The sequence below is a fragment of the Rosa chinensis genome, chromosome 7 (genome assembly GCF_002994745.2).
Source record: "Rosa chinensis cultivar Old Blush chromosome 7, RchiOBHm-V2, whole genome shotgun sequence".
NCBI lineage: Eukaryota > Viridiplantae > Streptophyta > Magnoliopsida > Rosales > Rosaceae > Rosa > Rosa chinensis.
Genome location: NC_037094.1, coordinates 42,128,307 through 42,145,252, shown reverse-complemented (window position 1 = coordinate 42,145,252; position 16,946 = coordinate 42,128,307). Strand labels below are relative to the sequence as shown.

Sequence of the window (16,946 nt, the reverse complement as noted above, 5' to 3'; positions counted from 1 at the left end):
AAGGAAGAAAATTATTATTATTATAATAATATTAGGTGGTCACGTGAGAGCCCAGGGAAAGAGAATTAGGAGATCACGTGCATGGCATGTGATGAACAGGTCCCGGGTCGGGGGGTCGAAATATTTGCTTCATCCATCTTCTTGGTTCTTGTCTGAGATCCATCCTGAACAAAAAATGGGTGCATTGCATTCAGATCTGACTCCCTCCCAAGCTCTAATCTTTCTGTGATCCAATTCCCTTCTCTTTCTTTCTCAGATCCCTCACCAAATCAATTCACAATTCCCTTCCCCCCTTGTGCCTCCTCCACTCGCTCAGACAACTAAGCGGCTCTTCAATCTCACTAGGACTGGGAACCCGTCGTCGTGGTCAGGAAGAAGGCCGACGAGAAAGCAGTCAACGCTACTCGCCGTGCCCGATCGATCGAAACCGTCAAGAAAGGTCTGTCTTCTTTCTAGGGTCTTGATTTATTATTGTTTTTCGGGGACGGGTGTGGCCGTGGTTAAGCAACAGCCCATGATTGAGATTGACCCAACAAAAGAGAGAACGTAATTAAGGAGCCTAGGTCCAAGTTATGGTTTGGGTTAGCTAAGAGCTCCAATGCAAATTCATGTCCAGTTTCAACTTCATGTTTAATTCTTCTGGCTTTTAAGAATCAATGAAAGATTAGAATGCTACTTTGTTAACCCTACAAGCAGAAATTGCAGTCCTCACTAAGGTTAAGCATAGGCATTTGGTTGCCTATCTTTAAGGATATTGCATTAATGGTAATGAGACTATCTGAAATATCATTTCAATGCAATCATGTGCAGTATATAGTTTGACTAATTCTATATATTATGTCCATTAGAAATCAGTGGTTTTTGGCTTTTCTCTAAGGAATAATACAACAAAGTTTGTTTTTTCGGGTTGCGTCTACTATTCTACAATTCAACCTCAGTTTCCTCAAATTCCACAATTGAAATTTAATTAGACTAATAAAGTCAAAATGTAGAGGCATTAGCTGTAACTCTCAAATTCTATAGCCCATTCTGGAATTTGATCCTCAATTTCCATTCATAAAAATCTCAAGATTATTCTTTCACTTTCTATGTTATTTTTATGATTGATTTAGTTACTTCGCTGCATTTTGTCTGCTTAGCGAAATTCAGTTTCAACAACAAACATGCTTTAGTGGCCATTGTCTTTTGTCACTGAGTTTCTTGGTTTCAATGTTGTGTTTTCATATTACTGCTAAAGAGGAGAATAATCTCAGTAATGATGCAATAGCTAAAGATATTAATCAGGTAAATATTGCTCATCAAATTTTCAGAAAAACCATTTCAATAATTTGCATGCTGCCAATAATAACACACATCAGTTAGATTTAACTCTCAACCTTTATTTACATATTCCATGCCATGCTTTGGTCATTTGTTCCATCAATAAAAGGTTGATATCTTTCCGCTTGACATAAGATAGTATTGCTCATACATTTCTCTCCTTCTAATTGTATTGGTATTATTCCTCATGTACTATCACTTGAAAGTTTGAATGGAATTGAGCTGCGAGTAAATGTTCAGATTACAAAACGCTTGGATATGCTCACTTTCAAACACAAATTACATATATGTAGTTGCTCACTTTACGTTTTACAGTCTGTCATTTGAACAACTAATATATTACTAGATATAACAACTGATCTAAGCATTTGAATTGGAAGGCTAATTTATGCATTTTGTAAATGTTTCAATGTCTCTGTATAGCTGCTGATCAGCTGAAACCATTGTGCTGATGACGGGACATAATAGAGAGATCAGATTTTAGATCACCAAGCAACTTGCAGCGCATGGACAACTCTTTTAAAGAAGAATCAGGTAGTAGTGTAGTGCCTTAAAGTTACTGGAGGAACAATATAGAGAGATAGAGGCTCTGTAAACAATTTTGGACGCAGGAAACTTTGTCTCTTATATTTTGCATTACTGTTTGATGCACTATTCTGATTAATGTGTGATATACGATGTTCTATCATTTTGATCAAGAATCAAGTCACTTCAGTTCTATCTTTCATTATTGCAAATTGTGAGCAACAATAAATCACCATTGCTATTTGAACTAAAAGCTTTGCTTCCCATCTAGATTAGAGCCCGTTGTCACTCTCTGAGTCTTGTTCACAATTCATAGAAGAAGATGTATATGGCATATGGATGGCCACAGGTCATCCCACTTGAACAGGGTTTATGCCCGTCTTCCCAGAAGATCATATATTTCAAGGTCATCAATGGCTTACTGCTTGTTGTGTCTCCCTCTCACCTTGAGCTCTGGAGCTCTTCCCAGGTCTGCTTTTTATGCTTTCTGTGTTTTCCATTGAGATGGGTATTTGCCGTTACTGTGAATTTGCTCCCAATTATGGAGCTTTATGCTCCTTTCTGTTTCTTAAACATGGGTTTGAGGCATTGATCAATGTTTAAATGTGAATGAAATATTGTGACTATAGGCATAATGGTGTGTGTATATGTGTGAGTTTTGTCTAATGTAAATTAGGATTAGGGGTTTGACATTGTTTCGTTTTTGTGTTTATTGGGGTGGTGCAATCCAGCATAAAGTGAGACTGGGCAAGTACATGAGGGATGCTGATTCACTTCAGAGAGAAGGCGAGAATTTGCAAGCAGTCTGGAGCCCTGATGCCAAATTGATCGCTGTTCTTGTAAGTCTAATACTGATTTTGCCTCAAATCTTGGTTTTACAGCCACTTTATACTGACTCTAATCTGCATAGGCTTCTTTTTGCTTTGCATTTTTGTATGTTTGCTTGTCTTGATGCACGGAAAAATATATTGACATGTAGAATGAGACTATCTTTATTCTTATCCGGTTAACCAATTCTTAAAAATGAAAAGATTTATCAGACTATGATGAAGTGAATAATTTGATCAATGAATATTTAATTCTTCTTTCAATTTTGATTTTGCATCGATTCACAAAAACTTCTTTCATTTTAAATATCGAGGGAAAGGTTGTTCTTTGGGAGAGATCTGTATCCAATGACTATGGCTGACTTGCTTGCCGGGACATGCGATTTTGTCTTTTATGGAATATAGGTTATCCAGAGCCTTCTGTCATTGAAAGTGATACACCTTTGGTGCCTTTAGTGACTTTCTGTCTGCCAACCTCTATTAGAATTCCCGCTTCACTTCTCCATTTTCCGCCGTCGGCGCCTCTTCTATTCACTTTGGCTGATATGTGCGCTACTTCAACTGCCCATGATGACTGGTGGTTATTCCGTGTTCATCAATATGTGTGCTGTTTCTAGCATTTATGAGTAATGAAAGGAAAAAGGTGCTTTTTGCATATATTAGTATGCTAGTGTGCATGTAAACCATCCAAGAAGATATGAATTTAAAACAGTTTAACTGATTAATGACAATTCTGTCATGAACTTCAACTTTGTTATAAAGTTGTTAAGGCGCTCTAAAAGTACACTGCATGTTTGAGTTGCTTGATATGATTGGCAAAACGATGTTTCACGAGTGCGCTGTACTTTGTCTTTGATTTATGAGTGTGTTGTGGATTTATACTTATTTTCTTTTTTCCACATAAAGCTCTAAAATGCATTTACCTGTTTTAGCTTATTGTATATTTTTATCGTTTTTGGCAGACGTCCTCTTTCTTTCTTCACCTTTTCAAGGTCCAGTTTTCTGAGAAAAAGATACAATTAGGAGGGAAGCAGCCCTCTGGTTTATTTCTTGCTACTATATCTCCTCTTCTCAGTGAGCAGGTGCCATTTACAGATAAGGACATCAGAGTGTAAGTATTCATCTGAATTTAATTGAACAAATAGTCTTTGAATGTTGACAATATTTGAAACATGATAGTAATGTGTTTCAGCATCAGTTACTGAATGCATAGTTGTCTTCCACTAAAATGAGTATGCACATTCTTTTATTATTATTTTATTTTTTATTTTTAGATTTTTTATTCCAATCTTCCTATATAATAGCCAATGATGTTTTGAAATTTGTACTGGTCCTAGTTCTGTTTGATATTGCATTTAGTTTAGGGTTATGATGTTCCATTTAGCTTCATCTAGAGCCCTCTTTGTTTTTAACAAATTAATCTCGCAAGTTACTGTTATCATTGCAATTGATTATTTTTTTTTTCTCTTGCTGTGTCTCTTTTCAGGAGCAATATTGTAAGCGATAGCAAACATATGCTACTTGGACTTTCTGATGGATCACTTTACAGTATCTCATGGAAAGGGGAGGTAAAAGAATATATGATTTCATTGTAATACAGTGATCATGAATTTTCCATGGCATTATAGTCTAATCCTCTTTGTTTAGTGACTGGACCTGCTTTATAACCAAAGGATTGAGTAATATTGTGTTCTTTTGTACAGTTCTATGGGACTTATGAACTTGATCCAGTTCCACGTGATGGCTGTGAAGTTATCCCATCATCACATTCTTTAGATAATGGTGTTGCTTCTAAAGGGGTTCCAGGAACTATTCCTGCCAATAATTGCGTCCCCAGGAAGTCTGCTATTATCCAACTGGAGCTCTGTTTTCCACTTAGGTTACTGTTTGTGTTATATTCTGATGGACAACTGGTGTCATGTTCTATAAGTAAGAAAGGCTTAAAGCATCCTGAATCTATTAAAGCTGAGAAGAGGCTGGGGGCTGGTGATGCTGTATGTACTTCAGTAGCTTCAGAGCAACAAATCCTTGCTGTTGGGACCAAAAGAGGGGTTGTGGAGTTATATGACTTCGCAGAATCTGTATCACTGATCCGATCCGTATCTCTGTATGACTGGGGGTAAGTATGGGATCTGAGTATAGCCAAGGGTGTAATAATTTGATAGGTTGGCATTTCACCAAGCTAGGTGCACAAAATTGTAGTCAGTAATTCCAATGGACTAAATTCTGGTAGAAACGGTTAATAATTTGATCGTGTTGTATGATCCATAATTGAATCTGCATAACAGATGACCTGCCTTTTCACTTTTCAGATACTCAATGGAAGACACTGGACCTGTCAGTTGCATTGCATGGACGCCTGATAATTCTGCTTTTGCAGTTGGGTGGAAGTTAAGAGGACTTACAGTTTGGTCTGTCTCTGGTTGTCGTTTGATGTCAACAATCCGTCAAATAGGTTTAAGTTCAGTATCTTCTCCGGTGGTTAAGCCAGTCAACGAATGCAAATTTGAACCTTTGATGGGTGGCACCTCATTGATGCAGTGGGATGAATATGGATATAGGCTCTATGCTATTGAAGAACGATCGTTGGAGAGGATTCTTGGATTTTCCTTTGGTAAATGTTGCCTTAACAGAGGAGTTTCAGGCATGACATATGTCCGTCAAGTGATATATGGTGATGATCGGTTGCTTGTTGTTCAGTCTGAAGATACTGATGAACTTAAGATGCTACATCTTAACCTTCCAGTTATGCCTTCAAAATCATATGCTCGATATAATATATCATCTTGTGTTTAATAAATTGGCTGACTTTTTAAGAATGTCTAATGAGAGTTCTTTTTCTTTGGTTCAGGTTTCTTATATCTCACAAAATTGGCCAGTTCAACATGTAGCGGCTAGCAAAGATGGAATGTACTTAGCAGTTGCTGGTCTCCATGGGTTAATCATATATGATATACGATTCAAGAAGTGGCGAGTGTTTGGAGACATTACTCAGGAACAGAAGATTCAGTGCAAAGGTTTGTTATGGATGGGGAAGATTGTTGTTGTCTGCAACTACATTGATTCTACTAACACGTGAGCTAGCTATCCTTATTTTCATTCTTCTGTATGGTAGTCTTTAAAGGTTTTTTTTGGGCGTTCAACTTTTCTACTTTAGTGGTTAAATTTCCTGGTTACCATGCTCAATAGGCCCTACTTCTCAATTATGCTACCATCACGTGTCTTAGGTTTATTGGCAGTTCTTTTTGTGTTCATCTATTTGTTCTATAGGTATGAAGGAGTTTCTTTTGTATGTTTTTATAATGTGAAACACCGTAATGGTCAAACATTTGTAATTGCAGATATGAATTGCTTTTCTATCCAAGATATCACCTTGATCAGAGCTCACTACTTTGCCGAAAGTTGTTGCTTGCGAAACCAATGGTCATGGATGTCTATCAAGATTATATACTAGTCACATATCGCCCGTTTGATGTACACATATTCCATGTGAAATTATTTGGTGAATTGACGCCTTTCACTACTCCAAATCTAGAGGTAAAAGAATATTTCCTGATTTTTTTTTTTAATTTTTTTTTTTACTATAGCAGATGGGTTTTATATGATGATTTCATTTGCACATAAATAAAACTAAATAAATGAAAATAATTCTTCATACATTTTTAAGTGATAAAATGACAAACAGCTTTCTACAGTACGAGAACTCTCAATTATGACTGCGAAGAGCCATCCTGCAGCAATGCGTTTTGTCCCAGATCAGCTTCCAAGAGATCGCATTTCAGATAATCATATGTCTAACTCAGATCCTTTATTAAAAGAGCCTGCAAGGTATGTGCTTTTTGACATTGTTTATTTGGATCTTAATATTTGTAGTGATATCGGCAGACACGACTCAATGGATGCTTGCTTTGATAGGTGTTTGATATTGAGAGTAAATGGGGAGCTTTCACTTCTTGATTTGGACGATGGACGTGAAAGGGAGCTCACTGATTCTGTTGAATTATTTTGGGTTACATGTGGTCAATCGGAGGAAAAATCAAATCTTATTGAGGAGGTTTCATGGTTAGATTATGGCCACCGCGGAATGCAGGTAATTAACTGTTGAGGTTTCATATCATGGCTTTGATGTCATGTCAAAGTTTGTTATTGCTTATTTTTTAGCTCTACCAACAGTGATTTGTATTTGTCTGATATTTATTCTGGTTGGAAGTTTATTTTTACAGGTTTGGTATCCATCTCTGGGTGTTGACCCTTTTAAGCAGGAGGATTTCTTGCAGGTATGCTTGTATTTAAGAGAATGTTTAGGATGCGGCTTTTTGAAAGATTGTATGGACTAGAGATGTGAATTCTTGTATAACATGTGCCTCTCATTATCAGTGTTTCATTTTGGAGATAAGCATACAATTCTTTTTTCTCTTTTGGTCATCATTTAAAGGCTTTATATTTTAATTTCATTTCAAATAAAAAAAAATGGTCTGTATATTTGGACTTCTCTCATTCTTAGATACTTCAAGCAAAGATTATTTTGCCTCTGTTTATCAGAGATATTGGCCTTTGTTTCTGATTGGATGAAGCTTAGTGGAGCTTAATATACTAGGCTTGTCCATTTTCTCTGATTGATTAAGTGATTCACCATCATTTTTTAGTTGGATCCGGAGCTTGAATTTGATCGTGAGGTATACCCTCTGGGACTTCTTCCAAATGCTGGGGTGGTTGTTGGTGTTTCCCAGCGAATGTCATTTTCAGCCTGCACAGAGTTTCCGTGTTTTGAGCCAACTCCGCAAGCTCAAACTATATTACATTGTCTTCTAAGGCACCTTATTCAGGTAATAGTTGTCTTTTTACTTTCGATGGGCGGGTGGTGCATATCATATAGAAAACTTTATATTCTGAACTCACATCGGCTACTTTTCTGACCTCAAACTCTGCCCTTTGTTTGCTTTTTCTTGTCAAAAGTGGCTTAATCATGAGTACTTCATTGCGTAAAGTCATAATCTGCACATGGGATTTATATTATATTTAAGTAAACAATCTTCGCCAACCAAAAACTATAAAATATCAGTGATTCCCTTCAAGTTATTTTTTGCTTAATAAATATTTAAACGTTTTAAAGATTTATTTGTAACTTAATTCTACTTTTTGCGCACATTGTTTCTGTCCATGCCCTATATTTCTCTTTATGTATGTACTTCCATCATATGAATCACGTGTCTGATTCTTCCGGTAATGATTTATGTTAACTGTTATTGAACTTCTATTGACCAACTAGGTAAGTTCGTAGACTCACTAGACTGTATGAAATTGAAATCTGCAGGCTCATTGTCTTAGATTTTGCAGATATATGGGATTATGGGTTAATAAAATACTCTTTTGACATGCATGAATATGCTGTATCTTGTGTTCTGGTTTGTTTTGAAAAATATATTTTGTTTCCTGGTTGATTGTTGTTTCTGCCAGAGGGACAAAAGGGAGGAAGCTTTAAGATTGGCCCAATTATCAGCTGAAAAACCTCATTTCTCTCACTGTATGGAGTGGCTTCTGTTTACTGTATTTGAGGCAGACATATCCAGGTAAGCTTAATTAGGGAAAGTAAAATCATTTCACAAGTATAAGGACTTGAGCACCAACTTTGTTTTCAAAGTAAAATCATTTCCTAAACTGAAAAGACCTATAACACTGGTCCTCCCGACCCTCATTTGGTAGGAACCAAGAACAAGAACAGGTTAGGTAGTATGGCTATTGTTAATAGTTTACAGTTATTGGTTTAATGGGCAGCCTTAGATGCTTGCCTCACTCTTTAATAGTTCAATAAATTGCTTTTGAAGAAACTGTAGGACCACAAGTTTTACTTGGTAAAATGAAATGATTGAATGATTGAGGAATAAATTCTTGTAGTTGAATGAGTGAGATGCAATTAGTTCATATAAGGTGTGTTGGAGACTGGGTTTCCTGAGCGTGCATTAGTGTCCTTCACTAATCTAGCAATAAGGTGTGTTGGAGACTGGGTTTCCTGAGCGTGCATTAGTGTCCTTCACTAATCTAGCAATTTAATCTGGATAAACTTTGCAATATCCTGTTCATCCATATGTTTCTGGTCACTTAATGAAATTATTTTCAGGCAAAGTGCAAACAAGAATCAGAGCTCTGTGCCTAAATATGCAAAGAATTCCTCTCTTTTAGAGAAGACGTGTGATTTGCTCAGAAATTTTCCGGAGTATTTTGATGTGGTTGTCAGTGTTGCAAGAAAAACTGATGGTCGACATTGGGCGGATTTGTTCACTGCTGCTGGGAGATCAACAGAGTATATTTCTTTACTTTTCTCGTTTATTTTCTTTTTCACCTTACATTGTTACTTTCTGCATGTTTTTGAGCTGTGAACCATATAATTTTGTTTTTGCATCAAGGATGAGGGTTCACAGTTATTTGTGTAGGTTTATGCAGTTTCACATATGCTGTCAGCCTTTTAATCTTAAAATTGTGACATCTTTATTCTTTTGTTGAATTTCAGGTTGTTTGAGGAATGCTTCCAACGCAGATGGTACCGCACTGCTGCATGCTATATACTTGTAAGATAGTGATCAAGTAATTGTGGTTCAGTTTTGTTTATATTTTCTTGCTTTTTGACGCAAAATTTCCCTCACTAGGAGAATTACTTTAAATTTTTCTCATTATAAAGAAGAATGTCATACATTTTTTGTTATAAGTGGGGTTGCAGTTAATTGTAACAACCAATATTTCTTTGGATCCATTCCTCTTCAGTAAAAAGCTTGTTTAGTGAATTGCTTATGCCTCTTTGGTACTTCGTGCAGTGTATGCATTTCTTGTAAGAGGTGCAATTTTTGAAATATGAGAAGTACATTTCTTAACATACTTTTACTAATATCTGGTTACAAGACTCTGTGGATGCAAACCCCTTTTCTGTTTATGACTACTGCAAAAAAGCTTCCAATTTGTGCTGGTGAATATAGATTACATTTGACTAACCAACGAGGTTTATGTTTGTCAATTATTTGAATGCCCCAGGTGATTGCTAAGCTTGAAGGTCCTGCTGTCAGTCAGTACTGTGCTTTGCGTTTATTACAGGTGCCAATCTTTTAGCTGATTACCATTTTGAAAGTATTTCTCTTCTACTAAGTATGTGCGGGCTCAATTCTTTTGTTCTTTTCCTTTTCCCAAGAGATTTCACTTACAACGGCTGTCAACTCTATGCAGGCAACACTGGACGAATCTTTATATGAACTAGCTGGGGAGCTGGTATGTCTATGGAAATTTCATGTCCTATTTTAGTTGCAGCAACAACAGCTAAATCTTATAAAGTAGATAATAATAACTTTGTTTGACATTTAGGTGAGGTTCTTGCTGAGATCTGGAAGGGAATATGAACAAGCATCAACAGATTCAGACAGACAAGCTCCATCATCTCCCAGATTCTTGGGTTATTTCGGTTTTCGTTCTAGTAATAGAAAACAGTCCTTGGATAAAAGGTAGATTTGACCTTTTTTTGCATGGCTCCAATAACTTGACAATATTATTGTGACTAACTGGTCATTAATTTCATTTGGTGCAGCTCTTCATTCAAGGAGCAGAGCGCACATGTTGCTTCTGTGAAGAACATTTTAGAAAGCCATGCTAGCTATTTGATGTCAGGAAAAGAGCTTTCAAAGCTAGTTGCATTTGTGAAAGGCACTCAGTTTGATTTAGTGGTAGGATACAGTTGCAGTTATGGTTATGATTAATTTGTTGTTGCTGCCAAATGATTCTGAGTTTTCACACTGCATTGCAGGAATATCTTCAGCGAGAGAGATATGGATGTGCTCGTTTGGAGAATTTCGCTTCAGGACTTGAATTAATTGGGCAAAAGGTATTAACATATGAAAATCTCTTTACCCTCAAAGTCTTCTTTGTTTGCTGAAGAACTAATTACTGAATACTCTTTTATGATTCCAGCTCCAAATGAGTATACTGCAGAGTCGATTTGATGCAGAATTTCTTTTGGCACACATGTGCTCTGTCAAGTTCAAAGAATGGATAGTGGTCCTTGCCACTCTTTTAAGACGATCTGAGGTATGACTGGCTTCATTTCTCACAAATATCTTGCCTATGATGAGCATGTCAGCTTAATTGGTATTTGCTTTGCTGATTGTTTATTGCACAGGTTCTATTTGATCTTTTCCAGCATGATATGCGGTTGTGGAAAGCATATAGCATCACCCTGCAGGTATTTGTTGTTTAAAATGTTGTTATTATTCTCGCTCTATTATCTGCACCGTATGTGTATCAGATTAATGCTTTACTCTACTGATTTATGCTTTTCAGTCACATCCCGCCTTTACTGAATACCATGATCTGCTTGGAGATTTGGAAGATCAACTTTCCTCCATTGGAACTTCTCAAGAGAAATGAGGTTGCAATCGGATATGTACATCGTTTCTCTACTTGACAATTGGTGCTCATTTGGTAGTTACTCACGAGGGAATCAGTCTTCCCTCTTTTGGAGTTACAAATGCCGATCAGATCATGCATATAATCAAAAACAAGTATCTCACTCAGCTGAAGAGGCATCTATGTATTTAATCGAGAGAATGATGAGCACTAGGACGCCATTTCGTGGGTCTGCTTAACAATTTTTGTTATTACAATAATCAAATTACTGGTATCATTGAAATCAGATGCTTTCGTAGATAAGGATGGCGGAAAACCACTGTTGAGGAGTAACATGCAATATCTTACTCGTCGTTTTGTATTCTTTTTCTTCGTTCATGTCATATTTTTTATAAAATTCTTCTTCAATAGTTTTATCAAGGCTATTTGTATGAGATGTTAAGAACGCGCGAGTTCTCTAATGTGTTGTAATTTTTTCACCACAAAATATTAGTTTAGACTTTTCTTTGTTCTGATGCCCTATTGTTTTAGGCTCTTAGGTGCAAAAGTAGTCGCTGCTTAATCAGTAATGACAGATGAATTATGTCCTTGGTTAAGACAAATGTTCACTGAGGTTTCATCATTAGAAAATACGGCTCTATGGCTATACACCCTGCATCCTTTTCTTGTACCCTTTGTCTGCTAGTTTAACCGACTTTCTGCTAATTCTGTAGCTAATGTCTAGTACAATTTTTTCAAGCTGGATGTAGATGAATTTCGCGACAGAATTGGATGAATGTACTATGAAATTAAAGACGATGAGGACATTGGCTAAGTAGGATAAAGTTAATGCAATTGTTTCAAATTGATAAGATATATATATTTTTTTTCAAAGCAACGGAAGACTGATCTATTGATATAAATCTTAAGACCTCACTTGGCCAATCATGAAGGGTACATAGGCCCCTTGTATTACATAATTGATGCTCAGAAGAACTACTAAAATCCAAACAAAATGGATACTCAAAAACTAAAGTCCAAAAAGAAAATGCAAGAAACAAATGCAGAGAAATAAATTCCACCCTTACGATGCCCTACATTGAGCCACCACCGTGGTCGTCTTGTCATCTAAGACCATCTTGGTGTACGTCGCAATGAACCAAAGCGGCCATAGCCCAAGTCAGGTCACATGGAGACGCAACTCCTAGTCAGCCTAGGAGAGAGTACGATGTTTCGAAACCACCCCATAGATGGGACCTCAGAACCTGCATATGCATGGACTCCGACCTAGCCAATTGAGAGGCCGGAGTGATTTTGGGTGTGTTCCTCCGGCCACGGGGCCGACCCCTTTTCTTGTACACCTTGGGAGCAGCAGTAACAGAGACTTCAAATAGTTTAAGTGTGTTTTAACTATTAAGCGTTGAAAAGGGCCATAAAATTGTCTTCACTATGAATTTTCAGACTATAACCATTAGCAACGAAGGAAGATCAAAAACCAAAAGAAGTTGAACATTTCCACTTGCATTGCTTGTTCTACAACCAATTATACAATAGATATTACAGTCATGGAGAAAGAAAAAAACGACGAACAACATGTGCAAGAAAAACATAGCAAATTCATGCAGAAACTCATTCATAGGTAAGTCATTCACCAGCTAAAGCTGATGGATTCAATGACAGGACTCGCCTCAGATTTCACCCTGAAATCTAAGGTGGCCCTGCGAGGCCCACTTCAGGAGTAATTCTACTAAAATTCGACAGGGTCACTTCTAATATGGACTACCCAAAACCTGTGGAAGATGAAATTCACACTTATAATGTTTTCACAACCAACCTTAACTCCTGGAGCCTACCTGCTCCCCATTCCACAGCAAACTCCATGACACAAATAAAGGTCTGTAACTACCCTCAATACACAATAGGTTGGTTATCAAAGAAATTATAATTCACAAAGTAAACAATTAAATAGAAATAAATAAGACAAATATGCTGAAGCTGTGCTGTTGATTATGCCTTGACTCCAGGTACACCCGACCTAGTCTGCAAACTGGGCATTTGAAATAGAAGGCCCCAGGGGAAAGTAATTGAACAACGTTAGCGTGAGTAGACGGAAATAAATACTTGTAATAAATGAAATAAAAGAGGAATTTATACTTTCCCACATATTAAACTTATAAAGCCTCGATGCATACAACATTTATAAAATATTTTTCTCTTAATTAAAAATCTCATAAAAATAGACCAGCCCAACTGGTTAAGTGAACATATAGCATGGGGAAGATAAATATCACCATTCAGTAGAGCCTCCCAGGCTCTACCCTCGACTGCGACCCACAAACACAAAGTCAGTGAGGAGGAGTACTAAACAAAACCCTCGACTGCAACCCACGTGAAAAGGAGAACTAAATAAATCAATCCAAGTATGGTAAAGAAAAGCATGCGAAAACCGTAAAATCAATAAACCTTCCCCAAAATTCACAAATGAAGGCACGATTTTATGAGGTGTCGCATATCAATAAAGCAATTATCTGTTCTTTGAATTATTTATGAGATTGTCGATCATGAACTTAGAAACTGAAAGTCCATTTTAGTGTCCTACACGATTGAAATTGTTTGTTTAAAATGTTGACTCTATCTTACCAACCAACTAATCTACTATTGCTCTTGGTATTGCTATTGCTACTACTGCTGCTTACTCTATATGGAGAGCTCGAAATGACCCGATATTTAGACAATAAACTATTCATCCTATCCAAATAGCTCATATTGTTGCTAATCTTATTCTTAATTATACTCATTGTAATTTTCCAATTTTAATTCCCCAAAGAAATTAAAATCTCAGCAGACTATCAAATGGTCTCCTCCTGGATCTGTCTTTATGAAATTAAACTTTGATGATTCAGTGATTAGTAATAACAGTAGTGCTGGAGGTTTTGTTTTTCGGAATGCTGATGGAGATCCAATCCTTCCTCCCAAAAATCTTGGAGAAGTTGACATCTTAGTCACTGAAGCTATATGCCCTTCAAGCAGGTCTTCATGTAGGCTGGATTCATGGCCACTCAAATTTGGAGGTGGAATTAGGAGGTTCAAAACTTTTGATCGATAGCATTACTGGTCAAATTCAAACGCTTGGCATATCAAAGCTCTGGTCAATGACATTCTTCATCTTTCTCGTTTGCTAAATATTAGCTCCTTCAAGCATGTTAAACATGAAGCTAATTTCTTGATGGTGCAATTGCCAAAGCCTCCTCAAAGCTGGATCAATGCTCTTCCTCTCTCTGCTAGTCAGACTTGCCTTTTCGATTCTTAAGGTGTTGGTTCTAGTAGAGGAGCTTATTTGTAATTTATTTTTTCACTTGAAAAAAAAAAAAAACTAAGCCATTATTATCTAGTGGCATAAGATGAAATATTGGTCAACAAAAGCCTCTCTTATGAAAATAAAATGATTAATTTCAGTTTACCCCTCTGAGGTTTGGGTCAACATCATGTTAGTCCCTGCAGTTTCAATTTAATCAGTATCACCCTCATACTTTTCAATTTCATCACCCGTGTCCATTCCGTCCAAATCAGATGTTATATCTGACGTTGGGGGCCCACTATAAGGGCTAAAATGGTCATTTCAAGAAGAAAAAAATCACAACAAAAAATACCTTTTTTGTTTTTGTTTTTTTTTTTTTGTTTCTGGCAACGCAAAAAATACCCATTGCCCACTCATCCCTAGCCATGGATGCCTTGTCTTCTTCTTTCCTCTCCACATTGCCCACTCAATCTTCTGTTAGAATTGAAGAAAGACCCAGACACCTCCAAAAAGCACGACACCACAACCCGTACCAGAACAGACTCCTCCTCCATCCTACTCCTCACCACCACCCACAAATCCTAATGCACCAGCACTTCCTGCTGTGATCTTCAACCTCTTTGACGACTTCATCAACAACTTCGTCGACCCGCCGGTCCAGTCTTCAGTCGACCCCAAACACGCACTCTCCACCGCCCTCAGTGAGATCAGTTATGGCCGGAAGAGAGCCTCGACATCTCCACCGCCTTCCCCAAATCTTCAACACGACTGCCCTCGAGGACCGCATCGATCTCTAGCAACGCGAGATCCAGTCCCTCCTTGGGGACAATCAACTCCTCGCGGCCACCCACGTGGCACTCAAGCAGGACCTAACCACCGCTCAAAGTGACCTCCGCAACCTGAAGGTCGTCGCCGGCCAAATCAAATCCGAGAGGAACACCGAAGTCCACGAGGTCTACGACAGGTCGTTGAAGCTGGACGACGAGCTCTGCGACGTAGACGCCATGAAAGCCGAGTTGACTCTGGTCCGAAACGACATCGAGGACTTGAGCAAGTCGCGGATGGAGCTCGTGACCAAGTTGAAGACGATCCAAAGAGAGAATGAGAGGGCTCGGTCCGACGAGTAGAAGCAAATCGAAGCCATTAGAGACGAAATTGAGCCTTTGAAGTTGGAGATTAAGAAAGGAAGGTAAAAAATCGAATCCTTTTTCGAATTTGTGAGAGAATTTTGAAATTGCTGAGATCGACGATCTTTGTCGATGGTGTAGTGGCTGCGAGTGAAGATGTTGGAAGTGTCCTCCTTGCCGGAGATGAGCTGCTTGGGGTGGAAGATCTGGCAGTAGGTTCTGGTGCGGACCTCATCGATGACGGTGGGCTCGAGGTCGACGAAGATGGGGCGTGGGACGTGCTTGCAGGCGCCAGTCTCGGAGAAGAAGGTGTTGAAGGCACCGAAAGTTTGAGAAATTGTAGGTGTTTGAGAATAACTTTTGTATGCGTTGCAACATTTTGTGGAGTAGAGGCTGTTCAGAGGAGGATGGCGATGGTGGAGTAGAGGCCGAACGACGTCTTAGCCCTTAAAATGGGTATTTTTTGCTTTGCCCAGAAAAAAAAAAAAAAAAAGGTTTTTTTTTGTTCTGATTTTTTTTGTCTTGCAATGACCATTTGAACCCTAATAGTGGGCCCCCAACGTCAGATATAACGTCCGATTTGGACGGAATGGACACAGGTGATGAAATTGAAAAGTATGAGGGTGATGCTGATCAAATTGAAACTGCAGGGACTAACATGATGTCGACCCCAAACCTCAGGGGGGTAAACTGAAATTAATCCAAAATAAAATAAAGGAGATGCAACTTTACTGACAAAGTATTCGTCGACAAAAGCCTCCAATTAAAATATAACTTTACCGACGAATTTTTCGTCTGCAAAAGTCTCCCAATAAAAAATAAAATAGAAGGGATGCAACTTTGCCCCCGAATAGAGTGGCACCGCCACCAACCGCCTTCTCATCTCTCAATGCCTAATCCCTTTCTCTCATGCCTGTCTCATACAAAAGGCATAGATCTTCATAGGAATTGTCACACAAATCAAATCCTTATCACTCGTCAGAAGGCTCTGCTCGTTGGGAGGTCTTCATAGATTTCTTTCTACCCCAAAATTCAGTGCTATGTGATCTTCCAGAGATGAACCAACCTCAGAATTTTAGACATGTAAAGCCCATCAACATCCTTAGGCTTAGAGGAGGTAGTAGAGCCTAAGGATGAGATCCTTATGTTGGAAAATATAGGAAAGGATCGTTGTGATTGGCGTCGTCAGACTGTTGATCACAATGGTATGGTGTCTTTAATCTAGACACAACAAGGGAAATCGAATTACTGAATTGAAGTAATAATGCAAGGGGCTAAGGTTCTATTTATAGATCTCAGCCATTGTACCTCTTGAGTGAACAGGGGTAACTAATCAATAGTTATACCCTTTCATTATAATTATCAATATTCATGTACCCTTTCAGGATACGTGAATTTTCTAGTTCAAGTGTGTCTTGATGTACCAATGTTATGGTATACCTCCTCACACATAGCATACTCATTGTGAAGCCACTTAATCACATGATC

General features: G+C 38.0%; 1 protein-coding gene across 6 annotated transcripts; it reads left to right on the top strand.

The window, feature by feature from the left end:
• The first annotated feature begins 137 nt into the window (after positions 1-137).
• On the top strand, positions 138-11,569 carry LOC112180402 (guanine nucleotide exchange factor subunit RIC1). 6 transcript variants are annotated; one of them, XM_024318948.2, is made up of 25 exons: positions 138-439; positions 1,744-1,854; positions 2,122-2,314; positions 2,577-2,684; positions 3,635-3,783; positions 4,159-4,240; positions 4,376-4,791; positions 4,985-5,417; positions 5,524-5,747; positions 6,014-6,209; positions 6,358-6,500; positions 6,588-6,762; positions 6,896-6,949; positions 7,319-7,498; positions 8,130-8,242; positions 8,791-8,973; positions 9,181-9,238; positions 9,696-9,755; positions 9,885-9,926; positions 10,020-10,156; positions 10,240-10,375; positions 10,456-10,533; positions 10,620-10,736; positions 10,828-10,890; positions 10,989-11,569. In XM_024318948.2, exons 3-25 carry the CDS (start codon positions 2,168-2,170, stop codon positions 11,073-11,075), a joined length of 3,381 nt encoding a protein of 1,126 aa, XP_024174716.1. In that variant the 5' UTR covers positions 138-439; positions 1,744-1,854; positions 2,122-2,167; the 3' UTR covers positions 11,076-11,569. The 6 variants fall into 6 exon arrangements, with proteins under 6 accessions (XP_024174716.1, XP_024174713.1, XP_024174715.1 ...); XM_024318945.2 differs by having other exon boundaries at positions 2,117-2,314; XM_024318947.2 differs by having other exon boundaries at positions 1,744-1,857; positions 2,117-2,314.
• The last annotated feature ends 5,377 nt before the right edge of the window (positions 11,570-16,946 follow it).